The sequence below is a fragment of the Bremia lactucae genome, linkage group LG8, assembly GCF_004359215.1.
Source record: "Bremia lactucae strain SF5 linkage group LG8, whole genome shotgun sequence".
In the NCBI taxonomy this organism is placed as follows: domain Eukaryota; phylum Oomycota; class Peronosporomycetes; order Peronosporales; family Peronosporaceae; genus Bremia; species Bremia lactucae.
Genome location: NC_090617.1, coordinates 5,127,746 through 5,148,487, shown reverse-complemented (window position 1 = coordinate 5,148,487; position 20,742 = coordinate 5,127,746). Strand labels below are relative to the sequence as shown.

General features: G+C 45.7%; 1 protein-coding gene across 1 annotated transcript; it reads left to right on the top strand.

The window, feature by feature from the left end:
- Positions 1 to 9,424: 9,424 nt before the first annotated feature.
- On the top strand, positions 9,425 to 13,228 carry CCR75_001517 (uncharacterized protein; the record flags this gene model as incomplete). The annotated part of the gene is made up of 5 exons (XM_067959619.1): positions 9,425 to 9,643; positions 9,710 to 9,761; positions 9,821 to 10,017; positions 10,080 to 10,264; positions 10,333 to 13,228. 5 exons carry the CDS (start codon positions 9,425 to 9,427, stop codon positions 12,863 to 12,865), a joined length of 3,186 nt encoding a protein of 1,061 aa, XP_067815552.1. The 3' UTR covers positions 12,866 to 13,228.
- Positions 13,229 to 20,742: the final 7,514 nt, after the last annotated feature.

Here is a 20,742-nt window from a genome sequence, read left to right as displayed (position 1 = left end):
CCCTAAACCCTAAACCCTAAACCCTAAACCCTAAACCCTAAACCCTAAACCCTAAACCCTAAACCCTAAACCCTAAACCCTAAACCCTAAACCCTAAACCCTAAACCCTAAACCCTAAACCCTAAACCTTAAATTAATACTTGATAAGAAATGTTGTTTTCTGCTTTGCTACAGAACCATAAAAGTTATAAAAGCATTCGCAACTATCACTATTACGATGAGATAACAATCTGCAACCGACAAACTTGGGATCTGACAGCCGAGTCAATTCGAAAGTCGGAGCGGAGAATCGTGAGTAGTGCCAGGATGTGCTTAATTCCTGCGGTACCACGTGCTGCTCTGCTCCAAGTGGTGTGGACACCTTCGCCGCCGCCAAAATCACACCCAACAACTATACAGTGGAAGACTATACGGGAAGAGCGGACCAAGTCGCTCATACAATATAACAAGTATCGGCGTAAGATTATGCTCCCGGTATTTAAAGACCTGCAGTTCCGTCTTGCCTTCCGACTCCTGCCTGTGCGCTCTAGATTTTGGTTTCTGATAGCATCTCACCCACGCATCCGCTATTGCGTTCGTGCTGGACGCAATGCGATCGAGATTGAGCAGCACTTGCTCTTTATATGTACGCTTGCGACAGTATGGCTTGAGGTGCTCGATATGATGGCACGATTAGATACACATCGGCCGTCTGGCTTGACATCGCGCCCGTAACGAATGATGGGGGCGGAAGGCGTCATTGCTGGCATGTGGCACGTTCTCCGGACAGTGAGCTCCACTTCATCTGGTCATACTGCAACCGATGCCTTTTCTATGGGCGTCAGCCAACACCGACGCTTACATCACTGCAAGTGGCTTTAACAACATTTGCGGCGCATATCCAGTACTTTCAGCGACGTCAGTACACATCAGACCAGCAGGAAGTGCCACGAGTCTCCCAAAAGCGACTTCGTGAGCAACCAGCATTCTCGAGCTTTGCAGAAAATCGTCTTGGAATTGCCCGTGTTCGCACACCGGGATGAAAAAAGTGTTGTTAGGCATTTCACCCATGCCAGCTTGAACATCTTGTCGGCCATCCCAATAATGGCGCAGCTGTCCGTAGCCTCGGGACCCACAGCCACCAATATTTGGCGCTTTCGTTAGTCCTAGAGGTCTGAGTTCAGCATCACCATTATTGGGCTGGACCGTTTCCATGGCTCTAATGCAGGCTTAGGTTGTTCTGCGCTGCGGTGAAAAAAAAGTTAGGAATCTCAACAATTTTGGTATAACGGAAAATGCTACGACGACACGTACACTGATGCGGTGAGTGCCAGCACGACCATCGACCTCGACCCATCTGGAGAAGACCATGAGGTCGCCAAAGAACTGCCATAATGATGGAGGAGCGTACGAGTCGAAGGAGAGCCCGCGTCCGTACGCAGTGTTGCGCACGTTCACGCCATCCTGTCGGTGGTCTTAGCTTCCAAAAATAAAGCAATGCACAGTAGAACAGTGGAGTACTATATCAGACCAAGCCACGTAGAACGATTAGTCCCCGTCTATATTACTAATATAGACAATGCAACCGGCCACTGCCGACTTGTACTGCTTCAGTACAAGTCCACCTCGCACTGCTTCAGTGCGAGTGGTTCCTCGCGTCACTCCATGTACACTAGTACGTGTAGAGAAAGACTCTCTTCAAAACACTCTTTAGAGGGTTAAACGTTAACTGTATGTAATATAATTAAGTTCTTCTGTTTCTATATATATAATACTAACTTAATTATACTAATACAAAACATGTAATAAAGTCTTATCTGTCTCTCTCTTTGCGCGCGTCAAGTGCTAACTGGACCGCGGAGCAAGTAGATATAATGGCCTATATCTACCAATGATAATCTTTCCGAATATTACTATGTAAAGTAATATTCTCCAAATATTCTCTTCTTTTTAGATAATAAATTAACTAAAAACCTTTAAGTATAACGATACACCCCGTTACATCATCCCTCCTTTAAACGACAATTACTCTGACTGTCACTAAATAGAGTGGTCATAATAAAACCACTCAATTGAAAGCGATGTTAATTGGTCGGAACCATCCTTTTCAATTTTATCGCATGGTTAACGAGTCCATGCGGTTAGCGTATTGTGGGGAATCTTCGGCTGCGGTACATGCAGCCGCGGGCGACGCATTATTGACTCTTGCGGCAGACATTTTGTCCGCCGTAGTATCATCTTCTCCCGCAACATTTAATGTTGCGGTTCCACTTGGTGAGTCACCACGTGAGTAAGACCCTCTTTGGAGGTCGCATACGAATGCGAGTCGGACTGAATGGCCGACTCGAAGGGCAGAACAGTCGCCTGATCGTCGTCAGGCGGCTGACTATGAGTCATCGAATAAGAAGGCTTAATTGGATAGACGTGCTAATAGCGTTCGCTACAGCATGCTTGGTTTCGACGATGGCATTGATTACTCATCGCCAGCACCGTCTCCCGTGCCGCCAACCGCACTTATTTCTGTGCGTGGTGATGACGATCGCGTAAGGCATCGTTACAAAAGTTTCTGCGGTATCCCTACTTTAGTGGGTGCAGCTCAGGAGAGCGTAGTCAACAAAAATGTCTCGTCCTGCCCCTGAAAAGAACCTGCGGCGTTTGCCCGAACAGTTAGTCAGTAGCTTTTCTGGAGAGACTACTCCTCACAATAAATATCCCTTATTTATCGTGACAAAGCTTCATGGCCTTGATGTCAGCGCGAAGAGGAAATATTTTATCTCGACGCTATTCTTAAGCATCGATGGTATAGTGGCAACAACAAGCGAAATTTAAGCTCGTTGATGCAAGCCTGAAACGCGTTTATTCGCAATGTCAAAGACATTGGACGCGAAGCCCGGCATTAGACACTTCACGCGATTCACGTTTAATTCTAAAAACGAACTTCAACTGGTGTGCAAGATTAAACTGCATCGGTTGTCTCGTGAGGCAAGACTTCCGGGGTGATCTCAGTCCGTGTTGTGTCGACAGCACGAACGAGTGAAAGAGGATGTTTGCTCCCTTTCTTCGCCCGGGGGAAGACTCGCATCTCTATCGAGATGCGCGATGCGATTGACGTTTTGCAATCGATTTACAAGCGCCACGGGCGCGTGTTTTCCGATGACCTTCGGATCCATCGGATGGAACTCGTCATACTGACGGACAAGGCCCTCAACGTCAACACCAGCCGGGAGCGAGATTCCCAGCTGTCATGCGAAGGTGGATAACCGCGCCAGCGAACCCGATAACTCGTACGCTGCCCCTTCGCATCACGGTGGTTTAGAATATGTTCCACAAGGAAACGTTGACCCCCGTGACAATCCACTAGTTGTTGCGGTGGAGGGGGAAAAAATCAGATCCGAATCGTGTGTCGAATCTAGAGTCGAAGATCGACAAACTCGACCACTACCTCCATGTATTGGAGGAGGGTCTTGAACACGAGCGCGGTAAGCGTCACTTGTTGGAACAGACGGTGCAAGCTCAATATATCGAACGGTGTTCCAACTGTTCAAAGAGTGCGTACTCAATGTTGGAGTACGAACGGAAATATCACGCCCTTCGTGATGAGCTGTCGTCAGCTCATCGCGGTGTCGAGGATCTTCGGACCCGACATGAGAATCTCCAAATTCAGCATGAGAATTTGGTTCGTGATCAGAAGAATCTTTTGGGGATTCGTGAAAAGGGTGGTCAGATCCGTCCGCGGAAGAAACCACGTACGGATGATACGGGTGGAGCCGATCAACGTACATCGTAGGATGCTTTCGCACCTTACGTGGCAATTCTATTGTGTACGCATTGCCTCTGCGATGCAGTTCACGCAATGGCCCAATAAACTTGGGTAGTATATTACTGCTACCCACATTAGTGCAGACAATCATGGAAGAGCAAATCAAAGAACGTTTGCTATCCCATGTTTGTATGCGTTCCGTTTCTGACGGTCCCCTGCGTTAGCAATGGAATTCTGTACGAAACGGATTACTCATCCTCGACCAAGCAACTTTCCTCTGCTGATTGATTTGTTTTGTCTTTTCAGTGCGCTTTGTGCGCACTGCCGTGAGATTTTTCTCATCTTCGATGTCGATTGCTTCGGCTTCGACATCATTCGCGTCGTTGGAACTTCGACGCGTGATGAGCATGAGCCAGAAATGGTTTTACTCGTGCGATTCCCCCCCTTTAACTAGAGGATCCCTCTAATTGGTGGGTATGCGTGGATGGCGTAAGCTATTCACGAAGAACGGTGTATGCGTTGTAGACGCATGCACATAATTATTATGGGCGAATTCGACCATCGGTAAGAACTCACTCCAGTTCGGATACGATTCGACGTAACCTCGAAGTATCTCTTCGAGGACGCGATTTACGCGTTCCGTCTGAATATCTGTCTCTGGATAATCAGAAGTTGACATAGTCAGACGTGTGTCGAGATATCGGAAAACGGATTGCCAAAACTCCGCCGTGAGAAATGGCCCTTATCGGAGACCAATTCACGGGGTAAACCGTGGAGTCTGAATAACGTGTCGATAAAGACACGGGTACAACTCGGAACCGTGATTGACTCTGGTACTGCAGCAAGATGTACCATCTTGCTGAATCTGTCTACAAAAACAAGGATTCCATTGTTTCTGTGGTCGTCTTCGCAAAATTCGAAGACGAAGTACATAGATACGGACTGCCAACATCTGCCGAAGTGGTAGAGGTTGGAGAGGTGCACGAAATGAAGGGCTAGGCTTCACCCGCTGACATACCTCGCAAGTACGAATGTACTTGCGCAAGAACTGATACTGGCAGGGCCAGTAAAAGCCGCGACTTACGGTGAGATAAGTTCTCTCACGTCCACGATGCGCTCTGGTTGGTGCACCGTGACACTCATAAATGATGCGCAAATCATTGTGAGTATGGACGGCGACATGTGGAGTGTCGCTGGCAACGGCTGTGTAGTACAGTAAGCCGTTGCGCCTTGTGTATCGATCGATTGACGATCGATATTACGCCGGTAAATCTTTAAAAATGTTTTTTGGATGGATTTATCTGGTGATCCATTAAACGCAGAAGGTCTTTATCTTGTTATGTAGGCTTTCTTTATGTAATCAAACACGGTTGATGACGCAAAACTTGTAACGAGGTTGCAGCAGTAGGATTATTTTCATTGTTGGAGTGCGCAGCCGGCTCGAAATCGAGTCAGCGTGATAACGCATCCGCGACGACATTAAGGCGTCCTGGTTTATATTCCACCGATAAATTATACTCCGCGAAGAAGGATGGCCACCTCGCCGTTCTTGCGAGAGGTGTGGGCTGTTTACGGCCGTGTGTAATGATGCATGGTCGTATATACGACGAACGGTCTATCTCCGAAAAGATAGACCCTAAGCCAGTGCATATTTCATGGCAAGGAGTTTCTTGTCATGAACTGGGTAATTGCGTTCAGCTGGTTGCAGCTGACGCGAATGGTAACATACGACGCGCTCCGCGCTGTCCGTATCGTATTGCATTAAAGAACAGCCGGTTGCAACTTCGCTGGCGTCACAGACCACATGGAATGGTCTGGCTTGTTCTGCAATCGCCAAGATGTGTGATTGCATCAAGCTTTGCTTCTTTTCCTCACAGGAACGCTGACAATCAGCGTTCCATAACCATTTCTCGTCTTTTTTCAAGAGACGAGAGAGATGAATTGCATCTCGGCATAATTGCGTGAGTGCTTGTGCAAGTACGCCGCTAGCCTAAGGAGCTTTTTAAGTCCCTTGACATCGACTGGTCAGTCGGTAATTGCCTTGATCTTTTCGGGATCAAGGCGCACGCCATGTTTATCGACGATGGTATCTCGCTTGCAGCGAATACACAATTCTTGAGATTGCCTGCAGCTTATGCTTTCGCATGAGTGTAGAAACCTGACAAACGTGAGTTTTATGAGCTTCCCGTCCGTTTTTCCGTCCATAGTCCGGCTATGGACGAATACATCGTCAAAATAACTAGACCGGTGCGAGAATTCGCACCGGTCTCAACAGATTCGTTACGCATCTGTTGAATGTTGCAAGGGCGTTACTAATCCCTTGTGGCATTATTAGCCAATCTTAGAGCATTCCACTGGGAGTGCTCACTGCTGTGTATGGTATGTCCCGTTTACGCATAAGGGATCTAATAAAATCCATCGATCAGATCCATAGACGAAAAGCTGGTACTCTTAGACACACCATCTATGACTACGTATTCTCTTGGTATCGGCGTTTGAGCCGATATCGTTGCAGCATTCAGTTTATGGAATGCGTGCACTTATCGCCACCCTCCTGTGGCCACTGCTTCATGACACAGTACTTCGAGCCCGGTTTATGCTCGATCTCATGTCGAATGCTTTTATCCTTAGGCAACTCGCATGGAACTGCTTCAGGGAATAATCCCTGAATTCAATCAAATCCTTGTATAAAGGATTTGTCTTAAGTGACTCCCAGGATTAAGAAGTATATCTCTCAATCCAAGTCTTCATATCGAGGACGCTTTCGCCCATCGATGAGCTGCTGAGAAACGTTCGTTCTCTGCAAAAATTACCGCCGACCGAATATCGGTTACGTATTCGTCCTCTGTGTCGAGGACGCAGACCTGCTTGATTGTACCACTATGCAAATCTCTCAAGAACCGTCTAAGTTCTAGGGTTGGTAATTGAGTTACCCCCGAAGTTGACTTCGAAGGCGCATACAGATCAAGAGTATAAGCGCCTACTCGTGATTCGTCATCAACCAAGACATTCAATGTCTCGGTTTCTTCCTAGTTATCCACAGGCTACCGAGGGATTAATCCCTCGGGATGCTGAAATCTAGTCACTTCAGCACTAACTATTTTAGGAGCTTTCTCCCCAAGTACGTGGGGACTTAGTCCCTCAACGTCTTTCGACTGGGATTGCGCTATCACAGTCGGGTCCTCTACGGTCGACTCTCTACTCGACCTAGGATCATCGTGTTGTCCCTTTTGGACAATCGGTATCTTCCTTGTATGTAGCCCGCTGGGCGTACATTCATGTCTCAATCCACTTGACTTATTTGAGTGGTGGACCTTCGGCACTGCCTGTGGACTCGCACAGCTGACTCCACAGTGTGATAAGTAATCAAACTGTGATTAGTTATCACACTGTGATCTTGTGCAGTCGTACAAACGACAGTACCCGAAGTGTGGCCATCGCACTCACTCGTAGTACATCCACACGCTTGTGGACGCTCCAAAACGTTCATCATTGGCCATCTGATGAAAAAGTGGCAGGCTTCTTTGCAGATCGATGCTGCCAGGTGAATCTTGGCTCATACTTCTGAGCCAAGGTAGACCGAGAATGACATCAAATTGTCATGTAAATCCAGTACGATGAAATCATCATCGTAATGTAATTTTTTTAACATGTAGTGAAATTTTACCATGCGTTTCATCACTGTTATCGATGCGCCTGTTGCTTGACGCGTTTCGCGCTCAAAATATTTGAGCCTACGACCCTCTAGCGACTGGCGACGAATAAAGTTTCGACGCCCCACAGTCCAGTAGGGCTTTAAGTGACAAATCATTTGTCACTTATATATTCAAGGTGATCAGGAATACCTCATCGCGAGGTGCAGACACACATGATGATTTTGTGCCTGGAGCAACTTTCTTCAAGAGATTTACAAATTCTCCTAAGGTTGCTGGATTAGTAGGGCGTTGCGCCCCTACTGACCCCGACCGTTTTTTGGCGGTCCGCCTCGCTGTTGCGATTTCGCAACAACGTTGGACCCGCGATCGTTGCCCTTTTTTGCATTCTGTCCATAATTACGTTCAGTACTTCTCGGTACTGGGCGCGGGGCACTGCACTCATGAGCGTAGCGTCCTATTTTGATAGCGACTGCATTTCTGCAATAGCTTACTGTTCGAAAAGCGAGGTTTTCGTTTTCGACATAAGAGCGGTCCATAGGCTCTGGACTTCCAAGCTCATGCCGTCTTGGAGGACGATACGATGACGAACTCGCTTGAGCCTGTCTCAAGCGAAAGCCTCCTGTTCCGCAACGGATATTGCTTCTTCAAGCGTATCAGGTTCCAAGCGGAAAAGATGGGTCTTCTCGGGACCATCCGTAAGACCTTGGACGAACACCGTAACCAACGTGTGTTCATGAACTAGACTGTTTGTGATACAGCTCGCTAAGAGTCGTAAATGCTGGGCATAAGCGTGAACATCAGCTTGCCTTGCTTAAGTTTCAGAAGCTCTGATCGAGATCTGAACTCAGCCCTAGGTGGTTCAAGGGTCTGTTTGAGCCGGCTTTAAAAGACTCTAGCAAGCCAACTACATATGGGTCGCGCAACTTGTGGCCTAGTGCCTAAGTTTTGGCACGACCAGCTAAATTTGATTGAGCAAACGCGACTTGCATTTGCTCGTCGACGATGTTACGAGCCTTTATGGCATCGTCTAATTTGACGAACCACCTTAAAATGGACTCCTCTTCGACTCTCCTTTACTTAGAGATGTCTATCTTCAAGGTCTCGGATGACGCGTGTGCGTCATCCCAGGTACAGGGGTCTGTACCTGTTGTAACTTCAATAGTTCTGCCTGTTGAGAGCCTTGCTGGTTAAGCAAGGCTACTTTCTCCTTCGCCTGGTCAAGATCATTTTGAATGAACTTGGCGATGGCTGAATGGAGGGCATCTCTGTCCAAACCGGACAGCATGGCCAAGATGGAATCATTCCCTTCGGTCAAACTCATTCGTTCGACCGATTTCCTTTCTGTGTCACTAAGTAAGGAGTAGCTATCACGCGAAACGTGATGCGTATTTCCATTATCATCTAACGTGTCCATGTTAGATGATAGAACTGTGGTCCTTGGATGGACTAGATAGTGTTTCCAGGTGTAACGGGGCACTGCCGACTTGTACTGCTTCAGTGCGAGTGGTGCCTCACGTCACTTCACATACCCTAGTACGTGCAGAGAAAGACTCTCTTCAAAGCATTTGCTTTACAGAGGGTTAAAAGTAATCTGTATTTAAGAAATTAAGTTCTTCTGTTTCTATCTATTTAATACTAAATTAATTATATACGAATACAAAACAACGTAATAAAGTCTTATCTGTCTCTTTCTTTGCGCGCGTCCAGTGCTGGCTGGACCGCGGAGCAAGTACCTTTATCTTTCCGAATATTACTTTGTAAAGTAATATTCCAAATATTCTCTACCTTTCAAATAATTCAATAATTAACAACCTTTAAGTGTTAATATCATGTAACGACACACCCCGTTACAGACAACCTATTAACTGAACTCCCTAATATGACAGGGCATCTATTACGCATGCAGCTTGTTCAAATTTTTATAAAAGTATTCCATTTTGACCTTCATGGTTATCATTCTTGAAATGGAAAACGTAATGGTAGTTTTTTAAAGCGAAGAAAACGATCTTAAATTCTAGGCAGCTTAATTATGCAACCTTCATACTACAATGACGAGCACGATTTGTGGGCATGTTCGAGAGCGCCCGAGAAACTACCAGCCCTAGCGCATTTACTTCGAGACACGGTGCCTCCGAACGATCGCAACGACTTTGGCGAGACAGCGCTGCATATCGCTGCAGCACACGGCAATGACGAAGCGGTGACGATACTACTGAGCTACGGCGCAGACCTGCTGACGAAAGACTGGGTGTGAAATATACTTTTTAAGGAACAAAGGGCAGAGTGATTGACTTGTTTGCTTACTGCCGGGCAGGAGTCTGGCTGGACGCCGCTGCACCGTAGTTTATATCATCGGCATCTATCGAGTAAGTAGAGCTCAGCGTCATTGTTGTTATTGTGCTGATTGTCTGCACGTACTCCGAAGCGACGCTGCTACTGTTGCGCCATGCTGAGACACGCTTTGGCAAGCAATTCTCGCTGAAGTACTTGTACAAAACACTGGACCATTCTCAGCAGAGCCCCATGCAGCTCTTGTCCGCGAGTCTGCGATATCAGCATGACCTAAGTAAAGCCTCGGGTGATGGCGGCCTCGTTTACACGTTTGGAAAGCGAGATTACCAGGTGCTCCTATTTGATATACTATTCATGAGATCTTTTGACATCTCAATTTAAATATTCATCAGCTGGGCTATCACTTGCCAAATGCAGACGTGCAGACAACACCACGACTCGTCGAACTCTCAGCAAACTCGCCAATTCTCTATCTTAGTGCTAACAAGTACCACACCGTAGCACTCAACGCTATGGGCGAGTGTTTTGTGTGGGGATTTGGTAAAGGCGGTCGTCTTGGCACTGGAAACGAGTTTGAGTATGCATACATACATATACAATTGACGGTAATTGCAGTATCAATTGATTGCATTTTTTTACTGTCAGCCACATTGAGCCAGTACGGCTAGAATCTCTTCGGACCACACCTCTGAAAAGAGTAGCTGCAGGTGAAAATCACACATTAGCGCTCTCCTGGACCGGCCAAGTATTCTCGTGGGGATCCAATAGCTTTGGTCAGCTTGGATACACCGAAAAGTGCAGCTCATCCCAAAGCCGGCTTCTACCGAAGCGCGTTGATGCGTTGCGCTCTCAAGAGGTGGCAGAAATTGCAGCGTCAGGTTGCCATTCCGCTGCTATTGATGATCATGGCGTTCTGTACACATGGGGTAGCAACCGCCGGGGTCAGCTTGGGCGTAAGGAAGGATGCGCAACTGATCAAGCGGACTCTACTCCACGGAGTGTCGATGCACTTTGTCCACGGCACCCAATGTGCGTCGTGTACGGCAATTATGATGCCGTCCGAGCCGAAAAAGTAGCAACTTCGGATTGGCATACGTGTGTTGTACTCCGCTGCGCTCGCAATGGCAGAAGCTTTGGTCAGATTTGGCAATTTGGCTACGGTTCCTTTCGTCCAAGTCGCGTGGTTTTTCCATCTGCCGTCAAAACAAGCGGAAGTGGGGCCTTAACGTGCGACACATGGATTCCTAATTGCAAGCAGCGTGACCTTGATATTGTAGAAGTGTCCTGCGCTGTAAACCACTCGATCGCGTTGAGTGCATGTGGTTCAGTATTTACGTGGGGGCATAATGTTTCAGCACTTTCACACAAAGCGAGTGAAAGCTTCCGACCCCCCTTCTCAGCATGCAAAGCCTCGCCCACCACATCTCCCAGCGCACCGCAAAAGGTGTCGTTAGCTTCTTACGGCCCCGTCATAAATGTTTGTGCTTCACAGGATCATTGTGCCGTCGTCACAGAGCAAGGTGATCTAGTGACTTGGGGTTGCGGTCAACAAGGTGTGCTTGGTCATGGTCGTGGCAACACGTGGCAACTGAGTCCAAAACGCGTTGCGGGTGTCAAGAAGGCCGTCATGGTAGCAACTGGCCATCAACACACAGCAGTCCTCATTGCCCCCGTGCGCCCCTCTTTCAAGTCAGGTATTGACGCTGCTAACCAGAAGGTTGTGCCACCTTTGTTGGAGATAGTAGAGCGTACAATCGCATCATATGTGGACGTGGCAAACTGCATATTTGTGTGGCAAGTTGCTGAGCGTCATGCCGCATTCCGGTTGCTACGTTATTGCGCTAAATACATGCAAATTAATTGGGACGCTGTGTTAGATACATTGGGTCGAGTTCGCATGGAAACGCTCTGTGATATCATGCTGCCACTTGTGGAACCGGATCCGGAAAATGATTTGTGCAATGTTAATTTATTGGAGGAGCATCGCAGGAAGAAGAGAGTTTTTAAGCAACCAACTAAGAGCCTTATTAAACCTGGGCTAGTCTCGTCGGTAGGTGCGTTTAGTAACAACGAAACATGTGGTTGTAGCGATGAGAAACTGGTCACGCCGAAGCTGAGTGACGCTACGAGTCTGTCTAGCGTGGGATCAAATAAGGCGGAACGACAACGCAGATTCAGAAAGAGCAAATATTTTCCCATAACGTCATTATCGACTGAAGAGATTGTGGTGCATCCTCCACGAGATCATACAAGAATCAGCCATCCATGGGGCTCGGTTGCTAATTCCACACCTGTGGACCCTGCAACTTCTCAGATCAATCCCGTGACATCGCCCAGAGCCAATTGCCAATCTGCCACACGTTCTTCAGTTGAGGCATTTCCCTTACTTAACTCTTCATTGTGCAGGCTAAACTTAGACGACAATTCCTCGGTTCAGCTTAAAGGAAGAATTGGAAGTCATTCGTCGGCAAGTTCACAACTCTCTTCATCGATTCTGCTGTCGAAGACAGACAGATACGTGCTCGGTTGTGACGGCGCTGAGTACCAAAAAGCTACCGCATTTTCACTTGAAGCGTACTTGAAGAAGACAGGTCAACGAAGTCATCGTGGCAAGGATTCAGCTTCTGTTGTTCCAAATTGGTGCAGCCAGTCATCAGGCTCCATGGCAGAGCAGAAGCCTCACACAAAAACACTCAAAGAGATCCAAGACGAGGAGGAGGCCACAGCTGCGCGTGAGCGCGAGGCAAAGGCGCACTTACGAGGCATTACCGCCTCAGTGCAGCCATTAAAGTCGACAATAAATAGCTGGGGCCTCTTTCGCTCTCCCAAGTACGTTTCGCTGGCCCATGTTCAGAAATTGCAAGAAGAGTATGAATTTGTGGAGCAGCAGCGCGAAATGCTAGCGGATATCGAGCGGAGGCAAGTGGCGAAGGCTAAAAAAACATTAGGTGGCAGAAAGCTGATAGAAGCAAAAGCAAGCAAGAAAACTTCACGTGGCAAAAGAAGAGGGCACAAGGAAGTAAATGCCAATGCGGGTCGAGCGGCCTTAGCTCCATCGACAATTGTGGCCGATGGGGATGGTCACAGTCAAAGCAAGCAGAACAGGCAGAAGAAAACGAAGAAACGCATGGCTGCTCGAAAAGCGGCAGGCGAGACGTTTGCGGAAAATGTGATCTAGCGAACAGGCTTTCTTTGGACTTTGGTAGACCATCACACCGCCTACATTACATTAGGGAATCGCTTTAGCCACAAACCTTAACTATCTACACGAGAGTAGTGTAATGGGTGACTGCACATCAGAAACCGCTTTTTCGCTTGGCGATGTTGGATGTGAGAAAAAGCCAAGAGCACCCGCACTTGATTTGCAAGTCATTAGAAGCATAAAAAAGCAGCAAGTCGAGCACGAGAAAGAAGTTGAGCTGGAAATAGCGACACGAGTCGGAGGTGCGCTCTTGCGCATGCATGTTAGTTAATATTTGGCGGTCAAGCTGAGGGTGAATTCATTTTACTTTACTTCTACCAACTTTGCGGAAGTGCATACTTACCTTTCAAAGAGGTGAATCTTAGTGGTCTTTTCTTGTACCCACTATGAATGCAAGCAAGCCACAATTTCGTTATGTTTTAGGTTTGTCGGCTTTCGCTCGTAATTTGTTTGTGAAGAAAGCATCTTGCTATTAAACAAAGAAATTACACAAATATAGAGAAGTATTTTTGGGGGCCTTTGAGCTACTGAGGCTGGGAAGGCCTGCATAAAGGTTTCTCAATATGAATTCTAGTTATCAACAAGTTGCTACTCTTATAAATACAGGAATAGATAATTGAGGGATTTGGCTATATGGTTCTCAAATGTAATTTGGGGGGTATCTATAGACGATTGTAAAGGAATAACTGTTGATTTTTGGATGCAGTGGAATGACCATACAGTGATAAAATTTATATGTCTTTATTCAATACAGACGAGGAGGGGGCGTGGCTATACCAAAAGGGGTGTGTGCCTCTACCTGTAACGGGGTGTATCGTTACATGAAATTAACACTTAAAGGTTGTTAATTAATATATTATCTAAAAGGTAGATAATATTTGGAGGATATTACTTTATATAGTAATATCCTGAATTCTTAACCATAAATAGGTATAGATCATTATGTCTATTTATTCCGCAGACTTATCAGCTGTAGAAGTAATCAAAGAGAGTTACAAAATAAGATAGATAAGAATTCATTTACATGTTTAGTATTAGTTTATAGTTAAGTCAGCATTTACAAAGATAGATTAAGAGACACTTAACTATATTAATACAGTTTTCATTTTACACTCTTAAGTTAGTTGCCTTAAAGAGAAGTCTTCCTCTGCACGTACTAGTGTACGTGAAATAATGTAGGGCACCACTTGCAACTGAGGCAGTGCGAAATGGACTTGTACTGAAGCAGTTCAAGTCGTAGTGCCCCGTTACAGTATGTCAGGCTGAGCGATTTGGTTTGTGCGGATTGCTCCAACGCTGTCCTTCATCTGCTGTACGGACTTGAGAAAACCCAGCGCGCCGCCATCCTGTTGCAGCCAGATTGTCTCAAGCAACTCGAGTGCTTTCTGAGCATCTACGACAGCGATTCCTGCTCGTCCTCAGGCTGAGTCGGGAGGTGGTCCTCAATGATTTCATCCACGTCTGGAATGTATGATGTGATCCGCTCGGTAGGATAGTCTAGCAGGTTGCGGATGTTCATCACGATAGGATACCTGAAGCGTCTAATCTGATGTTCCATCTCCACCATGACTTCATTGTCAAGGCACTGCTCCTCTAGGACTGGTGCAGCATCAGCTGGTTCTGACCGGATGTTGCAATGCCGGTAACAGTTATGGATGGTCTCAATGCGGACATCGTTAGACCAAGTTGAGACTGACACCTAGATAGCATGAAAGATGTTTATCTTTGCCGGCTCAACGACACCATTGTCGAGATCCTGAAGGAGCATACGGGAGAAGCTGCGCCTAGTAGGCTTTGAGGTTGCGTAGGATACCCTGGTCGCACGGCTGAAGCTTCGACGTCATGTTGGGCGAAATATAGTAGATTGTCGTGTTGCGAATTGCGATTCGCTGCGACAGATCAGCAAGCAGGACGTGTGCACTGCAGTTGTCCAGGATCAGCAGCACCTTGCGGTTTGCCATTCTCCCATCGAAGTCCCTCAGTCACTCCAAGATGATAATTTGTGTTATCTAGGCCTTCTTGTTGCTGCGATACTGATAGCCAAGGTTCTGGAGATTGACATGGCGGGAGCAGCGAGAAGTGGCGTAGTGCCAATGATCCATAGGGGCCTCTGTCGGACCCATCACCATTGCAGTAGACAGTCACATTTATTCCTTGTTTGCTTTCACCCCTTCAGCTCCCTGTTGCAAGCGAAGTGTCAGCTTGAAACAGAAGAGTTGCATTAGCCACCAGATAACAAAATTTGGTGTCCTTCGCAGAGTGCTTACCTGCATCCGATAGAACAAGCCAGTCTCACCCATGTTGTAGATATTCTTCCATTTATACTAATTGAGGACCTCGCATAAGGGAGAAAGCGCATCCTCCTCATCAACCATGTCCATCGCGCCGCTCTCTCCGAACTGCGATAGGCGCGGATTCCATTCAGAGCTATATAGGATTCCAGCCATCCGTTGGAAAGCTGAAATAGTTCATGTCCTGGACAAAGAAGGTCCAAAATCCGCTCTGCATGTTCACGGGCAACGTCTCCGCTAAGACTGATACGATCCGAATGGGCATTAAACCAAGCCAGCAGAGCTGATTCCATCAGTGAATACATTACTGCTGTCTTCTGAAAGTCGAAGATGGTCTGCCTTCTTCTTCGGCGTGCTGGAGACCGTCGCCTGGCTGACCCCCAGCTGATATTTGTCCTGAAGTCAATTGACAAGCTGTGCCTAGATCAGTGCGGGATTCTATGTGTAATGTTTGCAGAGAGCCACACGGACATCGTCCGTCATTGTGGCGTGCTCCTCCCAGAGGCATTGTTGATGCGCTGCTGAGTTCTTCTTGGGGATTGTGGGAGAGGCCTTTCTTTTATAACCACATCCCTCCAAAAAAGCGAAATAATTAATTTATCTGTGGGATACTACACCTGTCTAAAATTCTAAACTTTTTAAATTTATCAGGAAAGGGCGTCCCAACATTATTAATTTAGACAGGTTATACTGTAGTCGTTATTCAAAAATAGTCACAAATCTGAGTATTGTTATTTAATATTTCTCAATTGAAACGTATGATGTTAGCATACTCGCCGCTATCGACGTGTACACGCCCGTCGAAAGGTCGGTGAAAATATACTCGTCTTGTTCCACGAGACGGAAGAGTCATGCCGGTAACCTCCCAGATGGGAAGGCTTTTTATAAATCTTATACACGATTTGCGTTCGACAAGTCTCATTTTAAATAGCTGAGCTTCTAACGCGATAGTGTCATAAAAATCATTTTCCAAGTCTGAGCATCTTCACAAAAAGATGCATGATACTAGCTAGACTCATTCACGGTCTCAATTGCCAACCCTACTAAAGCATGGGCTATTTGCGCACGTACAAGCACTAAATAGCTCATGGCGTAAGTAATCAAGCGTTTGCGGGCCAAGACTTTTAAGGGGACTAAATAATCATGACGGGGCATATATTAAAGCCCACTCGCGCCCACCTATTATTTGCTGCCTGATTACTATTGCTCAAAGAGCGCATCCGCAGCGACAGGACCTTCCATGAAGAATTAAGCAACTTGGAACGAAAAATCGAGGAAATAAGAGCCTACAGAATTCATAGTATCATTCTCCTGATCGAATAAAGAATCCGTACCATATGAAGTGCCGAAAACCATATTTTTTATGGCTGTGCCAAATCGAAATTGTGCACTGCAATTTGCCAGAGTAGCAACCATGCAACGGAATATAAAATTGTAATGGGGCATACTTCGGTTGAAGTGTACAATTCACAACACACCTTTTGCTATTAAGAACTTAGATAATAAATAAAGGGGAATGTTATTTCCACCCCACCATTTCGTTATTTCCACCCCATGCAAAAAAATACCGTCGCTGCCAACTTGATTCCGATTAGCCAATCAGAAGCATTATGTATAACGCTTCGCATATTTATTTATATGGGCGGAAAAAGACAAATAAGGGGTGGAAAAAATAATGACGGGTGGAAAAAATAATGACGGGTGGAAATAACAAATGCTGGGGTGGAATGGCAAGTTGATGAAGTGGATAAAAAATACTTATTTAAGAGCCAGATATTCGGCGTTAAGGGCACCTGCGTGCATTGTGACCCTTATTCCTGCAAATACTGCAAAGTCTTCAACGAATTGCTGCTTATACAATCTCAAATTCAGATGGATAAAAGGACTTATTTAAAAGAGCCAGAGATTGAGCGATGGGGCACCTGCGTGCATTTTGACCTGATTGTATGCAAAGTTTCGAGCAATCCGCTACTTGAACAAACTCAAATTCAGATGGATCTCGTTGCCTTGATGATTGATGCACATTATTATTTTTTGTGACGGTCTAGATCCAGTTGAGCGACCACGAGTACGCTAAGGGACAGAATTCTTGGAGCCATATCATCCAGACTGCAATTTATCGTAGCTGTTCCCATAATGGTTTCTTGATGGCGATACTCCACCATGTTGTAACGTTCTTTGACAGCCTCTAATATGGTGGCAACATTTTGTCTACCCACTTCAGGCATGGCTGCAGGCGCAGCTGCATCCAAGCGCCATTAATGGTGGAAACTCTTAACAGTGAGAGGGCGGCCACTTCTTAGAAAAGCAGATTATTTGATGCTGACAGGGTATTCCATTCTTGAATTACACGCAACTGAACAGGTTATGGTGGCATTGGTAGGATCTTCAGATAACTCATAGCTCAAAGCATTTTCCTAGTGCGTATATTGAAATGCGGCGCACTACAGCAAAGAAAGGGATTTTCTGTGTTTGTGCATGACTTGCATTCGCTCCTACGACAGCTAAACACCAAGATTTTCAATCTGGGCTTAAGCAGCATGAGCTACGCGAGTTTGTACATCACCCAAGTTTTTTCCGGAACACTTATGTAGCTCTTTAACATATGATGAAGCCCTTCAGCTCTCGATGATGTGACGTGGCCAAAATGCATGCAATTCCTGGTGTATGCGTAAATAAATTAATTTTTATGTGTCAGACAGGTGGTATCCGGATAGGCCAGCATGTTAGGCAGTGCAGTATATGTTGAGTGCATGCTTATCATGAGATTGATTTACACTTCCTCTGATTTCGAATAGATTACATCTGTCCGACTCTTCACGAATTTATTCCAGTCATCCCCAGGTCCAAAAAACTTACGACAATTTGCTAGAGCGTTTTTTTAAATATGTTAAACGCATAGAAGATGGGTTGAGGTGGGAAATGTTATTTCAGGGCATTCTTTAGGGCAAATTCTCGGTCTGTTGTGATTGTCTGTGGCAGTTGATCGAGAGCCCAAAGGTAGTCCGCTTCACGTTCATGCCTGATGAAAGCAATAGCAATTGGGAGGAAGTGTTGAAGCTTGTGACACCAGTGATATGGAGGATCCGGCATTATGAATCGATCACAGATATCCTTACGCTTTGGTGGTGGACTGCACCTATCTAGGTGCAGTCCGCCACCAAAGCGTATGGATGTCTGTAAAGGAGTTCCACAGATTTTTGGCTGGCATAGAATAGGTGTGAAAAGATGATGATAATCATCTTTCACACCTATAAACCCACTCTGCATGATGCAGAATGTCAAATAGAGCGTCCAGTGGTGTACGATTGCGAAGCTCTTCTGCTCGCACCGCTGGCGCTCGTTGTAGATTGTCCTTCCTATTGCTTTTGTGCTGGGATCTATTTGGCGTAGGGTTGTGACAATTTCTTTCGGCGCAATCCCAGCCTTAAGAAGTTTTTGTACTAACAAATTTTGCTCTGATTGAAAGCGTCAGGCAGTCGGATGACTACTTATGTTGTCTGAAGGTTCATGATTATGTTCCCTATGAAAAGTTCGCAGTTGCAAGCTGTTATCGCTTGGTAGACGCCCTGATAGACGAAACGGGCAATTAGTCAATCGGCTCGCAGAGTTTCGCGGCAACTCAAGTCATGTTGCTGCCCTTTGCAGGTAGGTACCACGTCGATCGCATTACAAAATAATCTTCTTTTTGTCGGAATTTAGGGTAGACACAGCATATCCTTCTGCATGAGCGAATTCGCGAGCTGCATCCGTCAGGGCCATTGTGCTGGGAAAGGATGCATTGGGTGGTGTGGTGGAAGCATTGTAGAACAGCCTGACAAGGAAGAAAGTAGAAATTGAGTGTGATATAGAGAATGTATTGTGATTGATAATAATTCGTAGGACCCGCTTGTTTACAAGTCAAAAAGAAGGATATGGAGAGTAGATCAACTTGACCCAGCCCGATTCAAAACGATGTTTTTTTATCGTGAAAAAAAATATGCGGAGCGCAATAAGTAAGGCTTCTGATTGGCTAAAACAATCCCATTTTTATGTAGGTGATACGAAATACGAGTAGTAGCCACCAGATAGAGATCTGGTGGAATTAAGGTAAGGTTCCACATTTTAAATTTTAATTAAAGTTTAGTTTTTCGTATAATCTTAATGAATTAAGTCCGATTCGCCAATCTACGCCTGAGTCTTTATAAGTCCGAGCGTCTGCTGACATAGATCCATTTCTCAAACTTTTAGGGGTGAAACGCGTAGCGTTTGATAACCTTACAAATTTGTTTGGGCTGGATCGTAGAGATCACATCCTTTTCAGGGCCCAAAGGTTCTTGTTGCAAGGCTTAAAGCCTTTCTGCAACATGAATCTTTCTATATCGGACCACTTAGCAGCATTTATGCAACTCGGTAAATTCCTGTACCTGATCAGGAGCCTAAGGCTTGCCCTCTTGTTGTCAGTGTTGAGACATATGAGGACAAGAGAGAGAAAATCTCCTTGTTTGGATCGAAACATATGGAAATGGCCATACCCCTGCCATGATCCTAACAGAACAACAAAAGTGGTGATGACAACTTCTTAGCTCGGTGGTGAAGCCTGTGAGTGAGCATCACATGTAGCACGTACACAGACGACGCATTTCCCACGCTGGATTCGCACCTATTCGCAATGAAAGTTGCCCCACACAAGTGAAGTAATTAGACCCACCACTTGTGTAACGGGGCACCTTTCAATAGTACTGATCAGTACTAGTTAACCTTACACTGATTACAATGTAGGTGAGATGCCTCGAAATTACACGTACACAAAGTTACAGAGGAAGGTTTCTATGGATCTTAGGGTCTTTAGCTTACAGGTCTAGACTAAGGCTTATCAATAGAGAATAGTAAAGCTGTATTAATGTATTTAGTTTCCTAAGTAACGATCATCTATCTACTTCTGAACGTATTATATTAATATTTAACTAAGGATGTCGCGTCCTTGCGATCCACACTATCCTTGTCTTATAATGATTGACTGGACTGATTTAGACTTAAATCAACCGATCAATAGACCTAATGTTTTATTGTATCAATTACCAAATTTGGTAATATGAGTACTATTTAAGTTAAAATTAATGAAGATATAATTTCGTATTTCTTTGTTTATTTCCTCTTATAGGAAATAATACCTATGAAACGAGACACCCCATTTCATCACCCCACCTTAACTAACAGTCACTATTGCGACTGATGTAGGGTGACCGGAAATACTATTATGTCTTTCCGTGTAATTTTGCATTATTGATTTTAATCAAAATACCGTTATTATTTGCCTTATTGATTTTGACCGAGATCAACATGGCGACAAACAAGTCTGTGCGCGTGGCCCGTGAGGCCGCAAAGCTGGCAGCTGCACGGATTAGTGCAGCTGTTAGTATTGCAAATGTTTAAGTAGACGCTAATGCGTCGACTGTGTGGAATACGTAACCTCCTACCCCAATTGAAGGTGACTGAGATATGTCATCTGATAATATAATTGCAGGTGACGGTGACAAGTCACCTGCTACACCAATTGTAGGTGACTGGACCAAGTCACCG